The 25,478-nt window shown below is 43.3% G+C and overlaps 1 protein-coding gene and 1 long non-coding RNA gene across 34 annotated transcripts in view; one reads left to right on the top strand and one right to left on the bottom strand.

Moving 5' to 3' along the window:
• Nucleotides 1-228: 228 nt before the first annotated feature.
• DTNA (dystrobrevin alpha) overlaps nt 229-25,478 on the bottom strand; it is a 355,973-nt gene continuing 330,723 nt past the window's right edge. For 13 of the 33 annotated variants that reach the window (XM_019815144.3, XM_023241871.2, XM_019815145.3 and 10 more), the window contains 6 exons: nt 24,334-24,354; nt 16,256-16,415; nt 13,485-13,574; nt 12,028-12,196; nt 9,163-9,331; nt 3,623-3,980 (listed from right to left, as the gene is read on the bottom strand). In XM_019815144.3, coding sequence (XP_019670703.1) covers nt 3,837-3,980; nt 9,163-9,331; nt 12,028-12,196; nt 13,485-13,574; nt 16,256-16,415; nt 24,334-24,354 — 753 coding nt within the window. In that variant the 3' untranslated portion in view covers nt 3,623-3,836. Of the gene's footprint in view, nt 1,333-2,627; nt 2,766-3,622; nt 3,981-6,142; nt 6,871-6,960; nt 7,010-9,162; nt 9,332-12,027; nt 12,197-13,484; nt 13,575-16,255; nt 16,416-22,314; nt 24,355-25,478 lie in introns of those variants that run through there. The other 20 variants (XM_019815159.3, XM_019815164.3, XM_019815160.3 and 17 more) reach the window with 12 other exon arrangements.
• Nucleotides 2,634-3,755, top strand: LOC109493403. Its single transcript, XR_002147629.2, has 2 exons — nt 2,634-2,756; nt 3,163-3,755. It is a non-coding gene; the product is annotated as an uncharacterized LOC109493403 (long non-coding RNA).

The following is a 25,478-nucleotide window of genomic DNA, read 5'->3' as shown; positions in this document are numbered from 1 at the left end:
TGTTAGCTATTCCTATTCTCACACTCACCCCCTATGGAGTACAGCAAGGCTTTCCCTCTTCAAAAAAAATTGTGTCTCCAAAGGCAGGGAAAGGTGAGAAATTTTGCTCTAGTTGCTTAATACTCAACTGACAGGTCCCGCTTCCTGCTGCAAGTGCTGACTTGTCTTTCTTCTGTCAACAGACTCCAGAAAGTTTTCATTGAAACAAAGGTATAAAATACACAGATATAGTGTTTTTAAAAACAGTTTTTAATGAAGAAATAATTCCATTCCAAAATATAGACACACAATTAAATAGTTTAATCACTTCAAAATATAACATGTCCCCAGGAGGTTCCAACACACACACGCACACACACAAAACAATACTTAACAGCAATACAAAAAAACCCATACAGTAGTAGTTTTGTTACAATACCAATGAATAGTGTGAAAGCTTTAGTGTCTCTGAATTGGTTATTTCAAATGGTGTCAAATTACAGTAGTCATAATTAAAAATGTCTTGCAGTTAATTAGCCTCCAGATGTAACGTTTCTGATTTTTTCCCCCTCTTTTTGGTTCAAAAGTAAAAATGCCCTTTCTTCTGAGGACACAGTGGAGTTCTTGTTTGTGGCTCCTTGGGCGGAATCAAACCAAGGTGATTGCAGCAACCAAAGGTTGCCGTATTTACAAGGTCTATCTACAGTTAACAGCCCAGAACTAATAAGGGTGGACAAGGATGACCAAAATAAAAGCAGACATCAGTGCTAAATTATGATGCAACAGTTTGGCTCATGCATATAAGAAAATACATAGTATATCACAACAAAGGCCACACTCTTATGCAATTCAGTTCACATTACTACTTACAAATGAACCTTCCCTGCCTTATAGAGATCATTCGAGAATCCATTTTTCCCAATCTCCAGCACATCTCCCTCTGACCAACCGAACTTACCCCGACTTGCGTCCTGACCAACCACAACTGATTCCTGAATCTCATACAGTAGATTCTGCCCTCCATCCTCCCTCCCTCCATTCACATGGTGCAGTGGAGGAGGGTGGTTGGCTGTGTTAGACCAGTGCTCATTAACAGGCCATCATCCCGATGATGATGGATGTGCAATTTGTTGTGGAACAAGAAAGAAACAACCCCTGCGAGATATAATTGTAGCTAATGGACAGGGCAGGCGAAACCTGCTGGGTTTGCACTTAGAACAGGTCCCAAAGGTAAATTTGGAGAGCCAGGGAAAGAAACCCGCCAAGAAACACAAAAACCCAAAACAATACACGCCATTTTGTCTCGGTTACAGGACAGGGGTGCTTGAGTCTGGTCTCAGTGCTGACGTGGCGCTAAGAGAAAGAAAAGGTGGCTGGTTAGTCAGGAACTGGTCATTGGTGGCAGTTTGCAGAGTCCTTGCAATGGCTTTGTACGACGCTATCGACAACCGTGTGATGGAGTTGGCAATGAAAGCTATGACAAGGGGGAAGGCTATCAGCCCAATAGTTCATACCTTAGACAAATATTTTGATGGAGAAACACAAAGTGACAACAGAGGTCAGCTCGGTCCAGTCGGTGGCTGAGCGCCACTTGCAGGATCAGAGTTCCGAGTTCAAGAACTACCTGGCTACGATTGAGAGCTGACAGCAATGTAGGTAGCTGGGATGTAGTGGTTTTAAGTACCGAGTATGAGGCACGAGGGGCCACCTGCTCCATCTAGAGAGGTACGGTTTCACAGACGATGGGCAGTGGAAAGGAGATGAACGTTACGATAAACCAACGAAACCCAGAACAAAACCCATCTGTGCAAAGAAATCTGACAACCGTGCAGTTGCGCCACTTTGGTGTCAGCCTGTTTTCAGGGACATTTGTCAGGCTGGTTCTCTGGGGAAAGTATGATGAAGTACATCAACGGACAGAACGGGCTTCTTAGTAATGCCGGCGGAGAGCTTTACGGTCCCCAAGGCAAGCGATTTTGTTCCAAAGGGCAGCCAAGGAGATGGTTTGTGACCAAACGCAGGGACGGGAACAGCTGAGAGCCCTCTGGAGGGGGACCTGGAAGGTGTCCTGATGTCTCTTCTCAGCTGGGCACAGACCAACTATCGACTACCTGGGGTGGGGGAGAAGGTTTTTGCCAGCCCCGGAAGCAAAATCGAATTGCTGAAGCTTTGAGGTTGACTCAGAGCCTTTCTCGCTTATTCTGAATAAGACCTTGTTAGAGATTTTGTTATGCAACTTTACCCTAAAGCAGTGGTTCTCAAACGTTAGCGTGCATCAGGGATCACCTGGACGGCTTATTAGAACACATCTGGTTGGGCCCAATATGCAGAGTTTGTGATTCAGCAGGCCTGGGTTGGGGCTTAAGAATTTGCATTTCTAAATAAATTCCCAAGTGATGCTGATGCTGCTGGTCCAGGGAACACACTTTGAGAGCCACTGCTCTAAACGGATGTTCTCTTCCTTCTTTTAAAGGAGACAGGAATGCCAGAGAAGTTGCCAACTTAAGTATAACATATTCAGTATGTAGCAGGATTTTTGTCTCATCAAATCTTGAAACAAGTGGATTATTTTTTCATTTCCCCAGAACCCCTAAGGGAGGTCGTTAAGCGCTCCCCAGCGAGGGCCCTCATAAAGGACCGTCAACAGAGGCTTTCATTCTTCCTTCTTCGACAGTTCTTTTGCACACTGGCTTTTCACTGAGTGCAAAATCCCAACTCAGCTTAGAAGAGCCTGTTTCCTCGCACATGACCACAGAAGGCTGCATGCAGAACACCAGGTAAGCCAGCTAAGGCAATAAACATTCAGAAATAAAAGGAGAGTGAGCATTTGGAAGCGCACTTTAAGCCTGTACATTTAAAGCTGAAGGGCTCCAAACGGCCTGATAGGGGAACCTGTGGATGAGCGGTGCGGTTAGACATGCTCCCTAAAGCTAAAACAAGAGGAACGAGCCCGTGGAAGAGTAGAGAGAACTTTAGTCCGTTTGGGGATCATATGGCACCTGTGGTTTATAAACAGCTTTAGTAACGAGTATTTCAAAACATAGTTCACAGTTTTTAAGAAGATCTGTGCTGATTTTAAAAACTAGATTCTATATAATTTGAATGTTGCCTTTTTTTTTTTTTGAGTATGATAACTATTTGGAAAAAAAATATTTACACTAAATTCTATGGCTGATTTGTTAGAGTATCTTGAAAGAAAACAACCCCAAGCTGGAAAGAAGCCCCGAAGACTGGATTATTCTGGTGTGATTGGTTCAAGTCACTGCTCACAGAGACTTAGAGACAAATGCGGATCGTGCAGGCCAAGGACCCTTCTTGGCTTCCGGGCTCTGAGTCTGGACACTCAGGTACCAAATCCTTCGGGGTTAGTGAATGATTGCAAGTGGTTGTTTTTTTCCCAACCGTGGTGGAAAAAAAAATGTACAGTGTATAATAAACTGTTTCGCTAAAATCTCAAAGAATTCAGAAATCAAACTTCCAGCTGTACACAGTATTAATATTGTCATTGTAAACGGAACAGGTTCAATATCATGTGCAAAGGTTGAAAATGCTTGTTAACACTGCCATCGTAACAGCAGCGTGGGTTTTCAGCCTGTGGGACACATCTGTGCGCGTGTGTGGCTGTAGTTGTTTTTTTGTTGTCCTTGCGGTGGTTGGTTTGTTTTGTTTGTTGTTAACCAGGGGTGAGCCATGTTACAGAAGATGTGGTTGAAAAGTTAGCTTCGAACAGACGTCAGAAGTCTTTTTTTTTTTTTTTCCCTTCTCAAAACACACACCTAAGAACTAGGAATCTTAGAACGAAAAGTTCGCTGCGCTCCGGTTGGCAGAACGCGTCTCTAGGGGTGGGGGGGGGTCTGTCAGGAGCTGCTGTGCGGGCGGCTCCTCTCTCTCCAATGAGGCTGCTGCCAGGCCGCGTCTTCTCCTCTGTGTGGGTGGGTGCGGGGCTCTCCTTCACCACCAGCTTTCCTGTTACCTTCATCATCTGTCTGACTATAGCTTGCCTGGGAATAAGGAACGTGTGATTTTTTTCTTTGTTTAAGGCGAAAACTGTCCTCTAAATCAGGGTTATGAAGCTTAGGATTCCCCCCACCCGCCTCCCCCAACACACACGTATTCACACACTCTCTCTCTGTCCTCCCTTCCTCTGACAATCCGAAACCAACGTCCGGGGACACTATGGGCTACTGCTATTCCTGCAGCGAGGACAGGAATCCTCTGTGTTGAGTCTCTTGCTTCACGGGCGCTGGAGGCATCTGGAGGGTTGAAGCCACACAAACAGGAATATTTGTGTTGTCCTCAGCCGACCAGCAGATGCGACCCCTAACCTACCATCAGAATGACATCATAATTAGAAAAAAATACCCACTTTCGATTGTCCAAGCCCCCGGTTTCTGAAGTTAGGATGTGGCTGGCCAAGGAGAGGGGGGTATCATGTGGCCAGAGGGAGGCAAAAGGGCCCAATCCAAGATCTGAGTCTGTCCAAATGGTGTTTTGGTGGATTCTTAAATTTAGTGTTAGACATTACATACACTGTTTCTTCCAAAGAGGCTCGTTGGAAAGCAAGGTTCGCTCTATTCACCCCTGTTAGTATTGATGAGTGCATTCTTACCCTCAAACAGGACTGCCGCTCTTTTTGAGCAGAGGATGGGTCGTTTATTTCTTTGGCGTCCCACCCTCTGCCCCGTACCCATGTAGGGCTGTGCCTTGGTGGACCCCTAATGAACTTGCAGCAACGAAGCCGGCTTCAGGACTCTTGGGTAAGAAAGGCACGGCTTTGGGATAATTTCTGGTCTTGCAGCACAATCAGAAAGCCCAGACAAATCGATTGCAATAGCATAAACGGTTCCAAGATTTCAGCTGTATTTCTTGGCTGCCTCAAGAAAAATTATACTAGGATAGAACTAGCCACAAAGATGAAAAGTCACTGGCTTCTGGACCGATCCAGAAGATTTTAAGTAAATTTGACCTAAGGAGCTGATTTAGTGACAGGCTAGTTCATGTTTCGAGTCCTGTGGAATGCCCGCTGGGGAGGTAGGAAATGGCAGAGGCCACGACTGTTTCAATTTTTCACCGCCAGATTGACAACAAAAGATGAAAAAAAAAATGGCCTGAGAACTTTTAGCGAACTGAGATCTTTGGCTTTTAGGTAGAAGACCCAAATGCCACTTCTTATCTGAGTTTATGTCAAGACATTTCATTAGTTTTTAAGAAAAATATTTTTCTAAGAACTAGTTACTGATGTTTAAATAATGTGCAGAATAAAAACGATCCAATCGCTGGCACTAAGAGAAAGAAAATGCTGTTAAAGGAGAGGCTTGCTCCTTTGGGACTAGATTTGGTATAACCGGAATAGATATTTTCAGAAACAGCTCCTGGGAATTTTTTCACCACGGTCATAATGAGTCAGGAGAGCATGTGCTGTGGCGTTCTCAAATCCAAGGGAGGTAGACTAGAATGCAGACAGTCAGATCCTTCTTTTCACACTGAAAAGGCCTCAAAGCTCCGAAAGTATATTCCTTAACAGCAGTTATGTCGCGATTTCTACTTGCTTAATCCTAACCTGAGGACTGAGACGGGTCAGTCAGTGATGCGTGAGTTAGGATGTATTCTTTTCAAGTTGATTTGTCATTTAAGAGCTATATATTCCTTTTTAAATTTAGCAGCCAGAGTGGACTTTACTACCATCTGTCGGATAGACTTATGAAATCTATGGGTGGGAAAGACTACATCACTCAGGTAGACACAAGTCCCGGGGCCCTGCCAGCCAGAGACTGTGAGAGGTGCATTTACTCTGAACCGTATGGGGTACAGCTAAAGGGCCACTGGCTGGAGCCAGAGAAAGGAGCTCGACTTATGAGACAGTGTGGCCAAAGGTGTATAAAATTACTTGCACATAGCTGAGTCCTAGTTTTGTTTATAAAAATACAGAGAGCAAGCTGGTTCTGAGTCCCGGAGGTTGCCATACACTTACAAAATAACTACAGCAGCTCCCCAGGATGAAACTGCTTGTAAAGCACTAAGCATGGTTCCAGGCACGTATGTGTGTGCTCATAATAAATTATGGTGTGTCTGGCACGATGTTAAACTCTTTAAAACCTACACCCCGGTGAAGACAACTCCACTGTGAGGTGAGTATCATGATATATGTTGTGCAGAGGGAACAGAGGTTCACAGAGGTTTAATAATCTGTCAAGGTTATGCTGCTGTGATTTGGTGGAATCCGTATTTGAAATCAGGTCTATTAGGGTCCAGAGTCTAAGCTTCAGATGGCTACACTCACGTGGTCCTGCCAATCCAGTGCTATTCTCTCTACATTAAACACATTACTGAGGATTTCCCATGTATGTAGGTAGGTCCTCGGGGATGGGGAACCACATGCCATGTAAATGATATTTTAAATTAAGCTGTATCTTGCTGAATTCCACCGTGAATCTGAATCAACTATTCCAAAAATATAAGGCTGCAGAATTTCTCCTCTCTGTTTTGCTTCCTTTTTTTTTTTTTTTTAAATAATACATGGTTTTGCCTTTACTTGTTAAAGCACACACATTTGATCTTTGGGTCTTGAATACAGCATGATAAGAAGCTGACCCATCTCTGGACGTGATGAGCAAGCCTGGACTTTTCCTTCTCAAGGGACAGAGAGGCTGCAAACTCAGATGCTGTTAGTGGATTGGTGATGAGGCTTCATAGCCATAGAAGATTTCGGGGGCATCTCTGGTGTTACAGAAGTCTCTGTGCCAATTTTCCTAATTAATAGAGTAAAAAGTCAATTCCCAAGATTGTCTGCCAAATCTCCACTGGATTATAGTGAAATGCTCCACAGGCCGGGATGATTCTTTGACATCAGCAGGGAAGGAGGATATTTTATCACACAGAACACAGAAACACCTAAGAGAGAGTGATTGTGCATTTAGGTTACAAGTCATTGGAGTTCAGTATACAGTGGCCACGTTTCTTCCTAAATAAGACGGTACTTACTTGAGAGGAGAGTGATAAAAGGATATTGTATTCAACCTTGCAAGCTGACCTGCGGGTGACAAAGGACACAAACAAGAAAGGTGACATGTCAAGTCTGTGACGCGGTCAAGCTGGTGAATTATTTGGTTGGAAGCCATGCAGAAAGACAGAGAGAGTCCAACGAACGAAAACAGCATTCCGACCCATCAAGCAAGCATGTGCTCACAGAGTAGTCAAGGAAAACCACTTCAACGTTCTCTAGGGCATGCGTCTTGAGTGGGAACCCACGGGCCTACTATGTCCTCCTACACCTTTTCTTTGCCTTTCCCTGGAAGCCACTGGGCATGGAAAGGAAAGGAGAGAAAGAGCTGAAGATTAACCGGCGAAAACTCCAGTTGGATCTTAAGCCATTAATAGAATTTCCCTTCATTTTACTCCTACAAGGTTAAGTTCCTAATTCATTCATGTAAATAAAAATCTAATATTTTATATGGAATGACTGTCTCCCTTTTAAAAAAATCTAGAATTTCAGTTACCGTTGTCACCCCAATCCAGAAACTGATATGGGCTCAAAGAGGGAGGCCTAACAGGCACCTTGAACAGCATGAACCAGAACATTGATTATTTAACCACATCCCTCTCTCCCTCTATGCAGCAGAGCCAAGTGAAATACGTGTAGGAATGCCATCCTTCAGAGTTCCCAGAGACACCCTGGCAGCTTCTTCATCCAGGCTAATTTCCCTCCATGGACGGGGTCATAGAAGTGGCAAAGTGAGAGCATTCTCCCTGGGTCTCCCCTTCAGGCAAATTTGACCGTTTCTGTTTCTGTAGCATTGACTCATGGCTTTACATACAATCATTGATTTTTTTTCTTTACTTTTTTTTTTTTTTTTATGACTAAGCCTACATTTTAGTTGCTTCTAAAACGTTGTTAAACTGAAAAGGCTAATGGAACATTCCAAAGGCACCAAACTTTATTTGATACTATTGGGGTGGGGTTGGTAGGCTCCAGTTTTTCTCTTGCTACATTCTTCTTGGGAAAATATTTCAAAACAATCCATAAACATACGAGAAGTAGAGGTAATCTACCTGTCTGCCTCTCTCTTTTTAAAAAAATTTTAATGTTTATTTTGATTTTTGAGACAGAAAGAGACAGAGCATGAGTAGGGGTAGGGCAGAGAGAGACAGGGAGACACAGAATCCAAAGCAGGCTCCAGACTCCAAGCTGTCAGCACAGAGCCCGACGTGGGGCTTGAACCCACAGACTGTGAGATCATGACCTGAGCCAAAGCCGGACGCCCAACCGACTGAGCCACCCAGGCGCCCCCTCTCTGCTTCTCTTTCCTTCACTAACAGACTAAGAGGGGGACGCTGCTCATCTAAGAGTATGAAAGAGGTTCGTCTGCTTAATGGACAGAAAGCCTGACATGAAGAACTATCCCAAGGGGACCTGGGGGGAGGCAGTAGGTCTCAACCACGCAAACATCCCTGAACTCCCACAGCCTCAAGGAAACACCTGTGAATCACAGGGAAGAGAAACATTCAAGCAAGACAAATACTGCAATAGAACTACTCCATGGGGGAAAACGCATCCCTTTTAGGATGACTTACTAATCAACACTTATTCCCAATTGCATGTGTTATGTCCAGTAAATTCTCAGGTGGATTAATAGTATACCCCAGTATATATGAAAATCTGTCCATCCACACCCTGCTGAACATGGGGCCTACAGTTCACCGGTTCCCCATTTCTCCATGAGATTTGATACTCTCCCACATATTTATTTTGACATGAGGCGGGCAGTGGGGGAAGCTGAGGGCAAATGATTCAAGGGAGGAGATATATTTATGCTTATTCGGTTTCTGGGTGCCCTGTGCCCTATATCTTTTTTTTTTTTTTAATCCATGATAAAAAACATCTTTCCCAGCGATCTTGGAGGAAGATGGATTGTTTCCATCCATCCCCATGCATTTCCACTAAGGCAACGAGGTCTTTTTCACTTTTCGGGTCAGAATTTCTAAGAATTAACGGTGAGCTGTAGCTCTCAGAAGCATTTACAGTTCTTACTGTTTAGAAGATGTGGAGTAAGAAATGCACGCAGAATATTCTGGAGAGGGAAGGTGGAAGAAAGGAGTGGGCAGGGATTTTCTGAGTCATGTCAAAGACCCAGCCACCGAGGGGTGAGGGCCGGGGGGTTGGGGGCTGGGCCTGGCTCCCCATACCTGGTAGGTTTCATCCTGCAGCTTCTGCTTCAGGTACTCTTCCATTTTGAGCTCGTTCTCCAGCTGCCGGACAGAGTCATTTTCATAGTCCTCATCCTCTGGCTGCACGTAGGGGTCCCCATCTTCTGTGACCCTGGGAATACACCACAAGGGGTGTTTGGGAGCAAATCTTTTTTTTTTTTTTTTTACAGTTTATTTATTTGTTTATTTTGAGAGAGAGAGAGAGAGAGAGAGAATGAGTCAGGAAGGGCAGAGAGAAAGGGAGACAGAGGATCCAAAGTGGGCTCTGGGCCAACATCAGAGCCTGATGAAGGGCTTTAACTCACGAACCATGAGATCATGACCTGAGGTGAAGTCAGACACTTAGCTGAGCCCCCCAGGTGCCCCTGGGAGCAAATCTTAAAAGTACGAGTGGAACTCCAGTGTTTGCTGTAGTTTGGGGCCCATTTACTTAGACCCCCAGTTCACTTCTTTGTTTCAATTAATTTCAATTCAGTGTCCTCTGTTACCTAACAGAAAAAATTTTTATAAACTTTGGAGGTCTGGAGATAGACATGATCAAAGTATTCTCATATGCAGTTTTTCTATGGCACTCTGATGATCACTGGCCATCTGTGTTTTCCTCTGACTTGCAGGAATGGGTTGCCCTTAAAGTGTTTGTCAATTCTTAAAAAGGGCAGCCTTATCTTTTGGGAGGATATAGTCTTCTTAATCTGAGGACTTCTTTTCTTTTCTTTTCTTTTCTTTTCTTTTCTTTTCTTTTCTTTTCTTTTTCAATGGAAACCAAGATCACTTTCTATAAGGAAAGTGAGCCCTCTAGTGAAATAACGATTAAGGACATTTGTTCATAATTTAACCCTCTTTGTGTTATGTACATATGTAGGCACATGCACCCATGTGCTTTATTTTTATAGTAGAATAAGTCTTAGAATATCAGCTCCTCGGTGTCTGGAAGGTAATACTTGAACTCATAGCTCTGGATCTTAAAAATTTATACTAGTTCTGAATCTAAGAAATCTACTTAAATTATTCAGTTCTACCATGAAATAAATAGCTAGCAATGATCTCATTCACTAATGTGTGATTCTATTTCCATGTATCCACCCAGTTTATAAAAACCCTTCCTGAGACTGAACATAAATTCACAACCTAAATCATAGGACTAAAATATTCTCAGGGTAAAACACAGTACATGTTTAGGTAGTGCAGATATTAAAACATCCCCTAAAGTGAAAAGAGTGGTCAAGTAGAAGTTTCTGGGTTGGAACTTAAATACCATTGTTTACATTTATTAATGTCTGTATGACATGTTCTCATTATATTTAGAGGTCTGGGGCCAGGCTAAATAGGTCTGTGAGGACTCTATGAACTGTCCCTCCCCAATTCCCGCAGCCGTGTTCCCGCAGCCAGTGGACTGGGGTAGACTTAGCTACAGGGTTGGATCTTGGGATCAGGACGAGAAGACTTTAGGTGACCACAGGTAAATGCTTCATTATAAAAAGTCAAACGGATATGTTATTTACCAGACTAACCTGATGACCATTAATTCACCATTCTGAATAACAAATCAAATAATTCTAAATTACAGAGGAAAGGACAACAAACTAAAATTAAAAGCAGCAGCCCATCACTATTTGAAATCATGTTATAACTGTTTTGTTTTGATCTTAAGGCCTGCCTTTTCACAACCAGCTTTCAAACCACATTTATAATTCCCCATTATTACTGGTCTACTCGCTACTTGGATTGAGATCCAAAATGCCAGAAAGGCTTCTGGTTAGTTTCTTCTTTGGGTCCTGAAACTGGCCGGTTTATTTTTGAAGACTAGTCGGCAGAACTTTTCACATTAAACACCATCACCCTTGTGCAGTATGTTTTTAATTAAAGTTTTAACTTTATTTTTTAGAGGGAGAGAGTGTAAGTGGGGGAGAGGAGAGGGGCAGAGGGATAGAGAGGGTCTTAAGCAGGCTGCATGCTCACTGTAGAGCTTGGGGCTTGATCCCATGACTCTGGGATCATGACCTGAGCTGAAATCAAGAGTCAGACGTTCAGTGGACCGAGGCACTCAGCAGCCCTGCTCCCGTAATTTCAATGCTCAGTGATCCCCTTTGCCCTTCTGGTGAGTGCCTGCCCATGTCTCTCACAGCTGCATGAGCCTCTCTTCAAGGTTCCCTTGCTTCCTTGCCTTCCTTACCTCCCAAATGGACTCTGTACATCTGTCCTAGCTCCCCCTTTGTTTCTCAGCTTTGCTTTCCTGTCTACTTTGAGTTTGAACTGATCCAGGGGCACAGAAAGTCTAGAGAGGACGTCACTGATTCTGCTGGTTTCTGTCAAGCTACAGAAGCTTAATTGGAAGAAAATCTTTGTAAAATGTCTTTCAAAGGTCAGATTTATACACACTCAACAAGTCAACCAGATTGGATTTCTTTATAATGAGATTTTATATATTTACTTATTTCAATTCCAAGTGCTTTCATGATGTTTACATTCATTTTGAATAGAGGCTTCTCCAGCATCACCTGGTCCTCTAAGGGCAAATACAGTAAATTTAGAAGATAGAATGATTTAGTAGTCTGTGAGTCCTGGAAGGCTGGGAGGGAGTTTTAAATACTATTTTGCATACAACGAGCACTGTGCCTTGGGTGAGGGAGGCCCTCAATGAGCACTGCTCGCTTTTAGTTATCGCTATTCTCACTATATAGTGAGAGGGCAAAGTTCCAATACCAAATTTAATGTAGCACCCCTCTACCTCTTCTGAGTCGTACCTATCCAAAATAAAGGACTAAGCAGCCGTGTTTTTATTTTCTTATGTTCTCTACTGAGTATTCTGTTACTGAGGAATGTTCTGGAGCAGAAGATACTCACACGTCACTACGCATGGTGCTGGGGGTAGCGCCACCGTGGAGGTACCCAGGTTTTCGGGCGTGGATTTGTGCTAGAAAAGCCTTTTCAGTGGTTGGCGATGGAACCAGATCTTCAAACTGAGTCCGTGCAAATTCAGAATCCACATTACTCTCAGTTTCACTCCCCACCTCTATTAGGGACGATGGAAGAAATGAAGAATGGCTTAGGTTATTTTATGATTGGCCAATAAAGGGCTAGATTTAACATAAGTCAACCTTACGTTTATACAACCTGCGCTGTATAAAACATCAACCAGTTATTGTACGTAAGTCAGTGGAGTTTATTATTTTTTTTTTCAAAATGACATTTGATACATGAATTTCTAGAAAATTATTTGGTATATGGTATTGTCTTTTTTTTAATCTCAATATTATGAGGAATTTTTGTGTTTTAACTGGCTTAGTTTCTTAATACTTCTCTTTTACCCTTTCTACAAAAGTCTTCATTAAAACTGTTCTTAATTTTGCTTAATATTATTTTAATTTAGGAAATACAAACCTTAAAATACTACATTCACTTAATATTTCAATGTATTATAAATATAAACTAATAGTATATGAAGTGTCCACATAAGAGTAACATTTTTAGTCATCATTTGCTAGGGCAGTGGGTACATGCCATTAATCATGGTGTATTAACTACTGCCATTTTTATCCTAGTTGCTAATCTTAATCCAGACTAGCAGAAACAATTTTCATTACTTCAGTTCTTATTATAGCAGCTTTAAGAAACTTAAATCCGGAATTTTTCTAATATTGAAGTTTTATTTCTTATAATTTTTGTAATCTCAAACTATGGGACCAGAGTCGTGCCAGACAAATATCTTGCCAAGTGGGCTTATGGAACAGATGAGATGTATTAGTAACTGGTAAGATATTTATTTGCATATTCATGCTGTTAAAGTTTTAAAAGCTCCATGTAGTATTATTAGCATAAAGAGTCTCACTCAACGTTATGCTCTTTATTTTTCTGGGGAGATCTCTCTTTAGACATATCGCAAAGGTAAATTTCAATTTAGCCTCATTCAAATAGCCACGCGTTTCAAATTAACAGAATTTAAATTAGTAAATAAAACATTTGACCTTCTAAAATAACTTTAGCTTCATGTCACATTGGATCATATATTACAAGTTACAAATAATAGGTATTACAAATACTAGAATTACAAGTCAATTTTAGTATTTTTCTTTATTCCTATCGGCATGTTTCAAACTCTCTGCATTAAGCATGCAATTAACCGTCTTGTCAGCAAAATAGCAACAGTGCTGAAATATCTGAATATACCAAAAATATCATATAGATCTTTAAAAAATCCTTTTTATATTTGACAATGAGGAGATCTCTAACACAGGCCCCTGCCTGGCACTTATGGGTCCCTCTGCAAAGAGCAGATACAGGAGAGGGGACCGGGGACTCACCAGAATTCAGCTCTTTCACAAGAGAGGACATGGTGTTAGTGATGGAATCTGCTGCTACCAGTAAGTCATTTCTTAAGTTTCTTCTTGAACCTCGAGTGAAGAAGAAATGATCGTTAAAAAAAAAAATCACACAGCTTTTCCTTTCTTCCCCCCACTTTTTGTGCGGTTTATCATCTACATCGATATCCCGAAGCAAGAAAGACTTCCAAGACCTCTCCTTTTCAAAGGTGTTTTGGCTTATTTTCTGAAAAAAATACATTGTCCTTAGGGTAATGGCTTCGATGTTAAGAAGACATGGCCACGGATGAGGGAGGGGCTCATTTAATTGATTGTACAAATTGGGAGAGTTTTGCAAGTGAAAGGGGGTGGTATGATAATAAGACTGTGATGTGGCACAACCTGGGATGGTCCCAGGTAAACCAGTATCTATTGTCGCCTTTCTTAGGAAAACTCACACAGATGCAAAGTCTGGTTTTGCCCGGAGACTTGCACCTTGCCAGCTGCCGCTACCGTTTCAGCCATGACCTGGTGGCTCAGCACATGGGATTGCGATCTCCATCAGCACAGTGTCTATCTCTCATTAGGGCTCCCAGAGTTCTCCCTATCATGATAGGTATCTCTGGGGAATGGGAACCCCTGATGGCCCCAGAGCATACAAGACGGGTGGAGATTCTTCTCCTGCGCTAAGACCTGGGCAGAAGGTGTATGTCTAATACCCTGAATTGCAACTTAGACCAAGTTTCTCCATGGTAGACAAAGATTACGATGATGTTTCAGGCACACGAAGGGTTAAATGGGTATTTGTCGGCTGGCTTGGGTGTGAGGTAGAGATGGAACATAATATCTTTGGAAAAAAGGCTCAAGATTCCAAACAGCTGACCTGCAGATGAACTTAGGCAGCAAGAGCTCTTTATGAGCTAGGAGCTGCCTATAGGCCACATTTCATCCTGTACTTTCTCAGAAAGTCAAATTCAGTAAAATAATAAATACATGTAAATTAAAAAATCAAGGGGATCAGAGAAAACAATTATAATATAAAGCTCTTAGGGGCACCTGGTGGCTCAGTCAGTTAAGTGGCGGACTTCAGCTCAGGTCATGATCTCATGGTTTGTGAGTTCAAGCCCCATGTCGGGCTCTGTGCTGAAAGCTTGGAGCCTAGAGCCTGCTTCGGATTCTGTGTCTCCCTCTCTTTCTCTCTCTGCCTCTCCCCTGCTAGAACTCTCTGTCTCTCTCTCAAAAATAAACAAACATTAAAAAAATATAGAAAGCTCATAGATTTAAAATACTGTAAATTTCCTTAAGCTCAGATTTAGAGAAAGGACATTTTCTAAAGATGAAAAAAAGAAAGTTCTTTTGAATAGCTTAAAACTTTTTGTATAACTTATTTTCTTTTTCAGAAAAAAAAAAGCCATATTATGGATCCTTCCTTTTCCCTCATAGCAGAGAGTACGTCATTCTCTTCCTTTAAAATGTAAGATTTTATCCCCTATACAAAATGGATGAGAATGTCTCTTTCCTCACACTCTTGCTATTTGTGGATATTACTAATGTTAATTTTTTAAAAAATCTGCTAGGCAAGAGGTGATACTTGTAATTCTACAATAGTTTGTGATATTGGACACCTCTTTATATCTTTATTGGCAATTTACAGTTCTTCTTTCCATATCCCTCACTTATTTTTGTTTTGGGGATGTCTTTTTCTTACTGATTTCTATATGCTTTATGAATAGCTCAAATTATGCAACTTGATTGCCACTTAATGCTGGAAACGTTTTCCTCAAGCCTATTTTTTGTCTTTTGACTTCATTTATGTTCCTTTTTGCCTTAAAACTAGTAGTCAACTATCTCTCTTTTCCTTAGATCTATATGCGAGGATCTGGAAGGACGTTCATGATATATTGCTAATTTAAAGAAAATGCAACTTGCCGACCAAAATGCAATGCATGGTCTTGTTTGTGTGAAAAAGAAGGGTAGGTGTTTATAAAAACACACTGAAACATACGTAATTATATGTACATGAAGAACTGAGAAGGGCCAAACTGTTTAATAGTGTTTACTTCTGGGAATGAGATTCGCAGAATGAGGGTCTGCAGAAGCATTTTTTCCCCCGAACTTTCTGTAAATGTAAAAAGTGATGGCAAGAAAAAGCCTTAAAAGTCTTAAAATATTTCCAAATGAATACAATCACTTGTCTTGAAAGACCTTACCCCTACCCCCGGCGTGTGAATGGAAAAGGCAGCAGGTGGGAGAATACTGTTATATTTATCAGTCTTTGTGCTCCTGTTAACTATGGAGGCTGAACCTCCAACCCCTTGGCCCTGTATTACAGAGGCAATGGTCAACTCTTTAGGGCAGCTGTAACATGCTTAAATTATCTGCTTGCTCATTGCAGGGCTGCATCCCACCTCAGCTGGGACTGTTTAACCTCAATTTGAGTCTGCTTTAACATAAAGGACATAAGATCTTTCAGAACTTTAAAATGGGTTACATTTATAAAGTTTCCTGGGAGATTGGCGAAAGGTTTTCCCTTCCCTTAACGAGCAAAGACTCATAAAAAATGGAGCAGGGAGATAGAAGCTGAAAGAAGGTAAGATGGTGAAGTGAGTAACAGGCTAGCCTAAGGAGTTTCTGAAACAGCTCTGGGGCCAGGGGCCAAGGAATACCCTGGCATTTCCACACTGTGGCTCCGAAGATTCTAAACGCTCAACAGACTGTGGTGACTTATGTGCCACGTGAAAAAGCAGAACACAACAAAACGTGACCCCACTTACTTTGTGCAAACGCCTCCTGAACATCACCCCCTACCCCTGTGAGGGAGTCCTGAGGCGTGTGGGACGGGCTGGAGCAGGCAGACGCGGACCGCACAGGCATGGGGATGGGCCTGCTGATGGTGTGGCTGGGGGAGGAGCGAGGAGAGCCTGCCCCCTGGGTCTGGAGAGACAATGCGAGTCGTTAATTTGTTTTCCCAAAGCCTCCTTCAAAGGTTAAAAACAGTCACGGTGAGGTTCCCAAGCAGGAGGGCATCCTACGTAGTTGAGATGGTAATCCTTAACCTGAGTTGCAGGTGCAGATAATTTAGGACCTTATTCTGTATAATCTGGAGTTTTGGTTACTTGTTGAAAGTTAAGAATATTAGTACAGCATCGTTCTCTAATACACGATATGTGCGCCCATGTAATGAGGCTACTGTTAAGCGGTGAAATTTACAAGGTGTGTCTGTTTCCTCCTTGAAGGAAGTTCCACGTAGAATAAAAAGACGTTTATTAAGGTCAAAGTTTGCAATATAAACGAAGAGACTATTTGGGATGGATGTGGTTTATACCTTCCTAAATATTCAGTCTGTCTGTCCTGGCATCATCTTTGAGGATAATTTATAGGCCAGATCCTGTCAAGCAATACTGGCGTCCCGCAGGAAATGTCCTTCTCTTCATCGATGAAAAAGCAGTTAATTTCAGCAATCAGAACAGTGGGGTTTAAGAGGGAGTAAAGAAAAAAAAGGAGAAAGCAACTAAAAGCCATTTCCCTCTATACCACAGTCCTCGGCATGAAACTGTTCACACCTTGAATTTCACAGCTTTGTCTCCACACAATGAGGTTTCTTGGAAACACTTTCTGTGTTATAATAATTAGTTTACAAAGGAAGCCAGTCATGAATAAGAGGATGCAATGAGACCCTCTGGTGCATACTCAAAGGTGAGGTGTTCAGGTGCTCACATAGACTCCAGTCCAGATTGCTGGGTCCCGCCAGGGAGAGTGAGGACTCTTCCATAGCAAGGCCCAGAGATGCAGCACCAACCCATTCACACCCAGGGACGTGCACCCTGGGAGCACTGCTCTGGAGTGTTCGATTTAGACTTTGCTGAGGGTTGGGCTGCTTGCAGTTAAAACACACAACATCAATCCTGTCAAATGCCATGCTGTTAGCTTTCCGGGGCTTGGCATCACACATACAAGTCACATCTATAAATTGAGAAAAATCTAGAATTAAACACAAAGCAAAACAGAGCAGAGCACAGGAAATAACTCATGTGATCCAGTGGGCTGGGGATTCCACTCTTTTCATTCTCAACAGTACCTTGAATGGTCTGTCCGGGCCCAGGGAACGGAAGCTTGCCCCCTCACGATGCTTTGCAGCCTGTGGCCCCAGCCCGCTCAAGGACAGGTCTGGTTTTCCCCAGCAAACCTTGCCGGTTCATCTCAATAGCCACGAAACCTCTGCTTCTGAGCTACCGTGGCACCCCCCACCCCCTTCCCACGCCAATAATACATGACCACATTTGAGTCATGCGTTGCCGTGTAGAAGGGTCTTCATGTGCATTTCTCTCCATGACTCCCTGAAGTAGGGCATCATTACTCTCAAGATGCGATTGTGGACCCCAGTGCTCAGAGAGGTAAAAAGGTTTGCCCAGGAGGCAGAGCGGGAGAGCTTGGGCTGGCCTCTGAGCATGGATGCTCTGTCTGCCCTTGGCTGCAGGGACCTGGCTGGGTTTTGCCTGCTGAGGGCCCATCAAAGGCATTTCGCTGCCTTGAGGGCTGCCTCCCCCTGGCAAGCCCTCTTGTGTGCCATTCTCCAGGCAGGGCCCTCACCAGGGCTCCCCGCCCTTTCTTACCTGTCCTCTTTACCCAGGACCAGTCACGGCACCAGATGGAGGAAGGACTGGGATGGGAAGGTGGACAGAGGGGCTGAAGGGAGGAGGTTAACGGCAGGGATACCTCAGCTCTGGGGAGCCAGACCCTCTTCTGGGGTAGCGGGTTCACGATAATAACAATACAACTCCACTTGTGTATGTGTTACAGTGGACAAAGCACTTTTCCGTACGTTGTTTGGTTTCATTCTCCTCATTATTGGTGCTAGGAATGATAGTAGCTTATATTTGAATAGCAATTCGCAGTCTATGAAGCGCTTTAACCCCAACGATTTCACTTAATCCTGCTAGCCACCATGTGAAGTATTCTATTCCCATTTTCCAGGTTAGCACACTGAGGCTCAGAGGTGCTAATTGGGTTACCCAGTGAGAGAGTGGCAGAAATAAACGAGATCCCCAGCCTCTCGCCTACAAGCCCAGGGCTTTCCCACCGCACCACAGCCGCTTCTGAGGATCGGGGGCCCTGTGACCAATCACCACACACTTCACTCATGGAGAAAGGTTTAGCAGCCTGAAGGCTGAGAAAACACAGTATCTGGACCCACCGGTGAGGGGTGTTGGAGTAGGGGCCCCAGGCTTCTGGCTGGGCTGTGCAATAGCTTTCAATCGCCGGATGGCGGGGTGCAGTGTGAGGGCCCTGGTGGTGGAAGAGACTGTGGGCCGATTATCAATCAGTACAGATACACCGGTGCAAATCTCTTATCTGCAAATTTGAAATCCAGTTACTGACATGAGGCTATTTCTATGGCGTCTGCACTGTACTGCCTTTCTAAAACCCAGAAAGATTCTGAATCCTGGGACACACCCGGACCCGGCGATTTCAGATGTGGGGCTGTGAGTTTGCATTTCAGTATCTTAATGGCTGTACTGGGGCTGCACACACACCAGCACCACTGGCACCTGTTCCATCAGGGTCTCCCTTGCAGGGTGCCCATGGCGCCGTCCCCTCCCTTTGGGCCTTCACCTGGCCCTTCTAACCTTCCAGTCGGTGAGTCTCTTACCTCTGGCAACACTCTCCCCTTCTCCTTGTGCCCTCCAGGGCTCTCTCCTGCTGCGTTTGAGGCATTCCCAGCCCTAACTCTCCCTGCTTAATGATGCCTGGTCTCCAAAGTCAACTTTGCCCACTGCTTCCCTCCTGCTTCTTTCCTTCAAAACCCCTCTTCATGGTCTGTGTGAAGAGAAAAATAATTGACTAGGTGATGTGCTAAGGGAAAAACAACGGCCTGAAGGTAAATGACACCAATGTGTAAATGACTGATAGGCACCATCTCCTAAATGAGTATCTAATTGGTGCAATTTCAAGCAGTCTGATTACGTGAAGAATTCAGGTAGAGATTCTGTGCTGGAGACAAGATCCAGTGCATCTTCCCTGCAACTCCCAACCCCCAAGGAATGTCCAGACTCCGGCGGGGAGGCCCCTGGCTCCCTGGGTGACGATGGCCCTGTCTCTTTGTCCGGACACTGTCCAGTTGGATGCACAGTAGCTTCCTGGGACCTACTGCTGGAAATGCCATCTCTGGCCTTCCTTTCTGTTCTTTCTGTAGACTCACTAGGAAAGGACAGTTGCCTCTTGGTATTGGGGTTGATCAGTGGAGTTTCATTTTCGGGTAGTGACCACTGCGGAATGGTGGCCTCTGGCCTGTTCACGAAGTACATATAGTTGTCTGCTAACAACTTCAGAAGAGTTAGAGTGAGTGATCTCTGCGAACATCCTTTCCTGGAAATTACTTGATGATTAATGGAGTGAATACTTAAGGGACAACGGCCCATGCAGATCAATATATAGATCTAAAATTCCCGAGAGGAGAGTTGATTTATGGAGGAAGGAAAACATACATCATACTTGGCAAATTTAAAATAGCTTGCTTCCTAGTGAATAGATGAAAAATTCATTTCTGCACTCCATCCTCTGAGCCCACTCAACCTGCTGTTGTATCAATTTTTAAGAAGCCTGACAAGATCCATACATTTTCTGATTTTTTCCAGGAAGGATTTTGGTTTCCACTCGGCACCAGAAAGGAGGGAGGCTTCAGGGAAGGGACCAAACGTGTAATTGCTGAACCAGCACTGCCTGGAGACACGGCTGAACAGATGACCAGGGGACACGAGTGCACAACCCTCCCCCTGACTGAAAAGCCTACCTCTCGGGTTTGGCTGGGAATGCAGCCCTGTCAGCCAGGTTTGACTCAGCAGCCGGAGAAGGTACAGCAGAGTAGCGTTTAGCTATGTCCAACCCTCTTTTCACCCTCTCTTCCAGTTCACGTTCACTGACTATCATCATAGGGATTGCTGTGTACAAAGGGCTGTGGGGGTAGGGATGAGGTGACTATTCCTAACTGGTCAGGCAGGAGGCATCACTTAACTTGAGTCTTACTAGTGGAGATTTCCGGGCAGAAGAAAGGTCGTATTGCCAGGAGAGAAGAATATTCCAGGTCTTAGAGTGTCATGAGCGAGGGAAGAGAAGAGGAGGGGTATCGCAGAGAGCGCGAGGATGCTCCAGGTTTGCTGTGGGGAGTGAAGAGGGCTGAGGCTGGTCAGGGGGTGGTTTAACCTGAACCAGAAGGTCATCTCCTAAGGTTTTCAAGTAAAAAAAAATAATTTTTACTTTCCTAGAATGAATTGACTAAATCCCTAATTTTAAAAAAGTTTGTGTGAGAGAGAGCCTGAGAGGGTATGCTTTGAACACTGGATGCCAGTCCTAATATTGTAGTTGATTATTTATGATGTGAATTGTCCCCCCACCCCCCACCCTGCCAACCCCATGCCATTTCTGATTGCTTCACCACTCCACAGAATACCCGCCAGAGAAGATGGGTGAGGGAGATAAAGGAAGGTGAACTGATGCTGATGAAACTCGTTACTTCTGGCCCGCTCATATTCCCAATGTGTTTGGGAGAAGCAGAAACCTGAGAGACCATGATTCCCCAAGTTAACTGGGCCTCCAGTTATTAATAGAGAAGAGAATGGGGGCAGGAGATGGAATTTGAAATGATGTTTCACTTTCCTCCTCTGACTGAGACACTCTTGGTTAACTGGAAGGAAGAGAAGTGAGTGTGTGTGTACATGCACGTGTGTGTGTAAAATAGGGGTCAAATCACAAAAGTTTACATATTGTTGGATGTATGTGTATAAACATATACACACTTTTATACTAATATCTGACATGCATATAGTATTTTACAAAGTGCTTTCACATCCATTAGCTTTCAAAATCTCCCCCCAAATCCTGTGGGCCATGTATTAGCAGTCTGTTTGAGATAAATTACCAGGAAGTTAACTAACTCAAGATCTTACAGGTATGAGAGAAGAACAGGGACCCTACCGTCCGGTCTAACACCAGTCACCTTTCTGCAAAAATTTTTTTGAGACCTTACATCCTGAACTCAAAGTCAGGATATCTGGTTTTAGATTGGGACATGATACTGGAAACTGGAAGTCTACCAGAAACTCTGCAACATACTGTCATTGCAATTATACCCCAGCTGCCTTCATTATTACACTTTTTATGAGTGTTCTTTTTATGGTTCCTGCAATAAATCTTAAAAATACACAAAGAAGAAAGAGGGTAGGATAATTTTGATGCAAGTTTTGTAAAAAAAAATTTATTGCTTATGATACCATAATCATCATATTATATTACAGGCACTATTTTTTTTTTTAAATTCATGTTCTCTCCTCAAGGGGGATAAATTCATGCATTATCTCTAACAAGAAACAGAAGTAGGAATTATATATACCAGTATCATAAAATACATTGAACCACAGAGACTTATGATAAAGCAAGTAGAGGTTATTAAATCAAGCACAATTTGTTGTGTGCAGTGTCTTAAATCTGATTTTACAAAGAGAATGTCCCCAAAGGGGTAAGGCTCATAAATAAAAATAGAATTTAGAAGCAGACGGCAGACTAAAACCTCTAAATTCTCTCCTTAGATCATGTTATACCAAGTCTATATATTTGAATGGCATATGCTTCTTTCCTTGTAGATCTGCCTGCTCAGGATTGGGACATACAGGGTTCTGTCTTTAATTTTAACTGAAGGTCAGTATAATAATCAGCCACTTAACATCTGCTGCTGCATTTGTCCCGTTTATTATTCAGCACAAATTCTCTAAAGCTCCGAGTAAAGACTTCTTTTTCATATTTTATGCCAACAGAAATTTTGGTCCCCTGAGAACTGGTATTTCTGTTCCGATAAAACCACCAATTATGTTTTCCTTTTTTTTTTTTTTTTTGCCTCATTGCCAAAAAGCTCAGAGGAACACCCTTGTCTCTTATGATTAGCATATTTGCATTTTCTCTTCGTTAGTTTCTGATCTTTCTATATTTATTTTATGAAGTCATTGCTGATGTCTTTTGTTGGGAGCTGCCTTGGGTCCTTTTGGAAAAGAGGCTTGACTATACAAGCACATCAATAAATGAGTAAGACAAGCAAATTCTCTCCCCACTCAGACATTGCATTGCTGACATCTGAGCGTTCCCGATGATGGCCCTTTAGAACCTAGGCAGCGGTACCCAGCTGAGGGCTGACTTTCAGAGATGCAGCCACTGTTGAGGGCTCCGTGGGAGGAGCTGGAAGGAAAGGAGGCAGTAATGCTCTATGGGTGCTGCCATGGTTTGGCTGTTTGCAGCCATGGGTTTATGAACTTCCTGGTCCACACAGCCTTTCAAGAATGTGTGGCCTGGGGAATGGTGGGAAATGGGCCCCTGAGGGAGACGGCTCAGCAAGGCTGATGGACTATAGGATGATTGCCCTCTCTCCACTAGGTGTGAGGTTATATTTGAGCTTTTTTCCCCTTTTTTCTGTGCACATGCTAAGTAAGAGACAGGAAAGGAAAGAGGCTGTTTGCACAGAGAAGCAGCACAGCAAGGCATTTTTCTCTACCATGATCTAAGTGCGCTGGAACTACAATAGCAATGCCCCGTGTACGCCTTTATGGGCAATTAGACAGGCTATAAATGTGCGTCCTTCACCAAGGGGGACTGTCTCTCATTAAAATTTGACTTTAGTAAAGCAACTTTTTTCACAAAATACAAAATAGTGTAATACATTGTCTTTATTGTCTGACATTACAGATTAGTTTTACACTTTCCTTTTTTACAGACCGTGGGAAGGAAGGGTAAAACTGTGTCCAGCATTTTGCAAACGTTCGTTGTTACACACAAACACACACAATGAATAACAGGAAAGAGAATACAGAAGAATAAAAGGTACGTTGAAATTGGACAGGCTGTGGTTCTAATCGATCCATGGAAATGATGTGAAACTTCCTGGTGATACCAGCAAATGGGATATAGCGTCATACACGGTTTGGTACGTGCACCTGAAATTAAAGTTGCTGTTCTTTTGCTTCTGTTTTGTTATTGTTATGTTTCGAGTAGGCTACTCCCTCTCATGGCTCTGAACCGGACCACAGGGTCAGACACAGGGTTCCAGTTGAGCGACTACAGTTAGAGAATCACAGTGTTCCTGCTTCCAGAGAAGATGTATGCAAGGGCCTTGTGAACTCCCGGAGCGGAGAGGTTCTTGGTGATAAGAGAAGGGCTGAAAGTTACCCATTCTTTTGAGATTATTACGAACCAGTGGTAGGGATTCCGTTCTCAAGAACTAAACAATGGGAAATGAGCAGATACTGAGGACAGTGTTTGTCCTGGACTGAACCCATTTTGGTGACCAGGGGGGAACAGGGCTTAGTAATTATGCAATGAGAAGAGATGTAGCTGGCTGACTTTTGTACAAAGAGGTCACACGCCTTTCCAGTAAAATGGAAACTGAACTAAATGAGAGGATGCAGAGAGGTTAGCTTGAGTGCTGTATGTAGCTTTAGTGGCCAGAGTGGGTGTCTCTGTTCAGAGAAGGGTCTGATCAATAACCCAGAAAAGCATGAGACTGGTTGGAAACTTAGACCCCTGGAGCTGTAAAAAGTCTCCAACACATCATGATTTTCTCCCCCTCTTCTAAAAGGTGTAATGGCTCTTCTTTTGATGCCCACAGTAGTAAGTTATTAAAAAAAAAAAAAAGCTAAATTTTATATGTCTCAATTCAAGCACTACATTGAAAAGGAAGCAAATTAGTATGATTTTTGTTCTCTTTCCAAACTGAAGCGTGAACAGACATTAGAGGCAAAAGCAATGGGAAAAACGGCAGGATGGCAGGCCCCTCCATAGTTAGTTAAGACCTGCAGTAGGGAACATAACTTACTCCCTGCTTCAGTTCTTCTTCCTACAGAAAGATTGAATCAATAACAGTTAGGTTACCCAGGGTTCCAGGCAGAATGCGTACACAGTGAGAGGGAATGCAAGATGGGGGAAACATCAACACGGCTTCGGTGGCGGCCTCTCCTACCTCAGTCACTTTAGTCCCAGGTCTATTTAGGTATGTGAGACTACAGCCCATCTCATTCCTTCCTATGTCCATCCACCTTTCCACACGATCTATCCATCTATCCCTCTAGCCTGCTGTTTATACATCCTGATAGAACAGACTGTGCTGGGTTAGGCCAGGTCGATGCCAAGATGGCTGACAGTAAATAGAACCTCCCCACCCCCACCCCCACCCCCACCCCCACCCCATTGCTGTGGTGACAGAAGCTATAGGAATATAAGCAGTGGGCTATTTTCAAGGTTTCCTGTCATTCAGTGAAGGGAAAGATGAGATCGACCCTCTTCATTTGGTATATTTGAAAAGGAAAGCTGAAAGAGCTTTTCTAGATCATCAAATGAGACAACAGGGCAGAAACACTGAGAGGTTATCCATTATCCAGTCCTGTCTCAATATATATAGTACAACAAAAACTGAGTTCTACACTTTACATGGCTAATATACTGAAAAGTAAATTTTGTTTAGTGAAGATAAAGCATTCCCAACACTGATGGCAGGAAAAGTTGTCTAAGGGAAAAAAAAAAAAAAGACCAAAGGAAACCAAAGAAGGAAGTTTTGCACTTATATGTAAGTGTGTGCCCAGTACTAGGACACAGTAGGTTTCAACAAATATTTGTTAAATACATAAAAGAAAGATAGGAAGGAGGAAGGAAGGGAGAAAGAAAGCAATGAAAAAAGAAAAGAAAAAAAAAGGAAAGACAGAGAAAGAGGAAGGGCGAAACAGTAAATGATGGTGTGTCGGGGATGCAAGGGATCCGGGGACTGAAAGGATAGACGTCTGTCTCACAGATGAGCTGCCCCAGGGATCGGGCAAGTTTCAGTATCAGTTCCCGCCTTTGGCATATCACAGTTCCAATCCGCAGTGGTTTCTGCTTGTCTACCTCAGGTGGGATGACCACCTAGCACTGACACCTCTCCTGGGCCGACTGTGGCCACGTGACCATAATTAGCCTACTTGTGACTTG

This window comes from Felis catus, chromosome D3, assembly GCF_018350175.1.
Source record: "Felis catus isolate Fca126 chromosome D3, F.catus_Fca126_mat1.0, whole genome shotgun sequence".
In the NCBI taxonomy this organism is placed as follows: domain Eukaryota; kingdom Metazoa; phylum Chordata; class Mammalia; order Carnivora; family Felidae; genus Felis; species Felis catus.
This window is presented reverse-complemented; position numbering and strand designations above follow the sequence as displayed.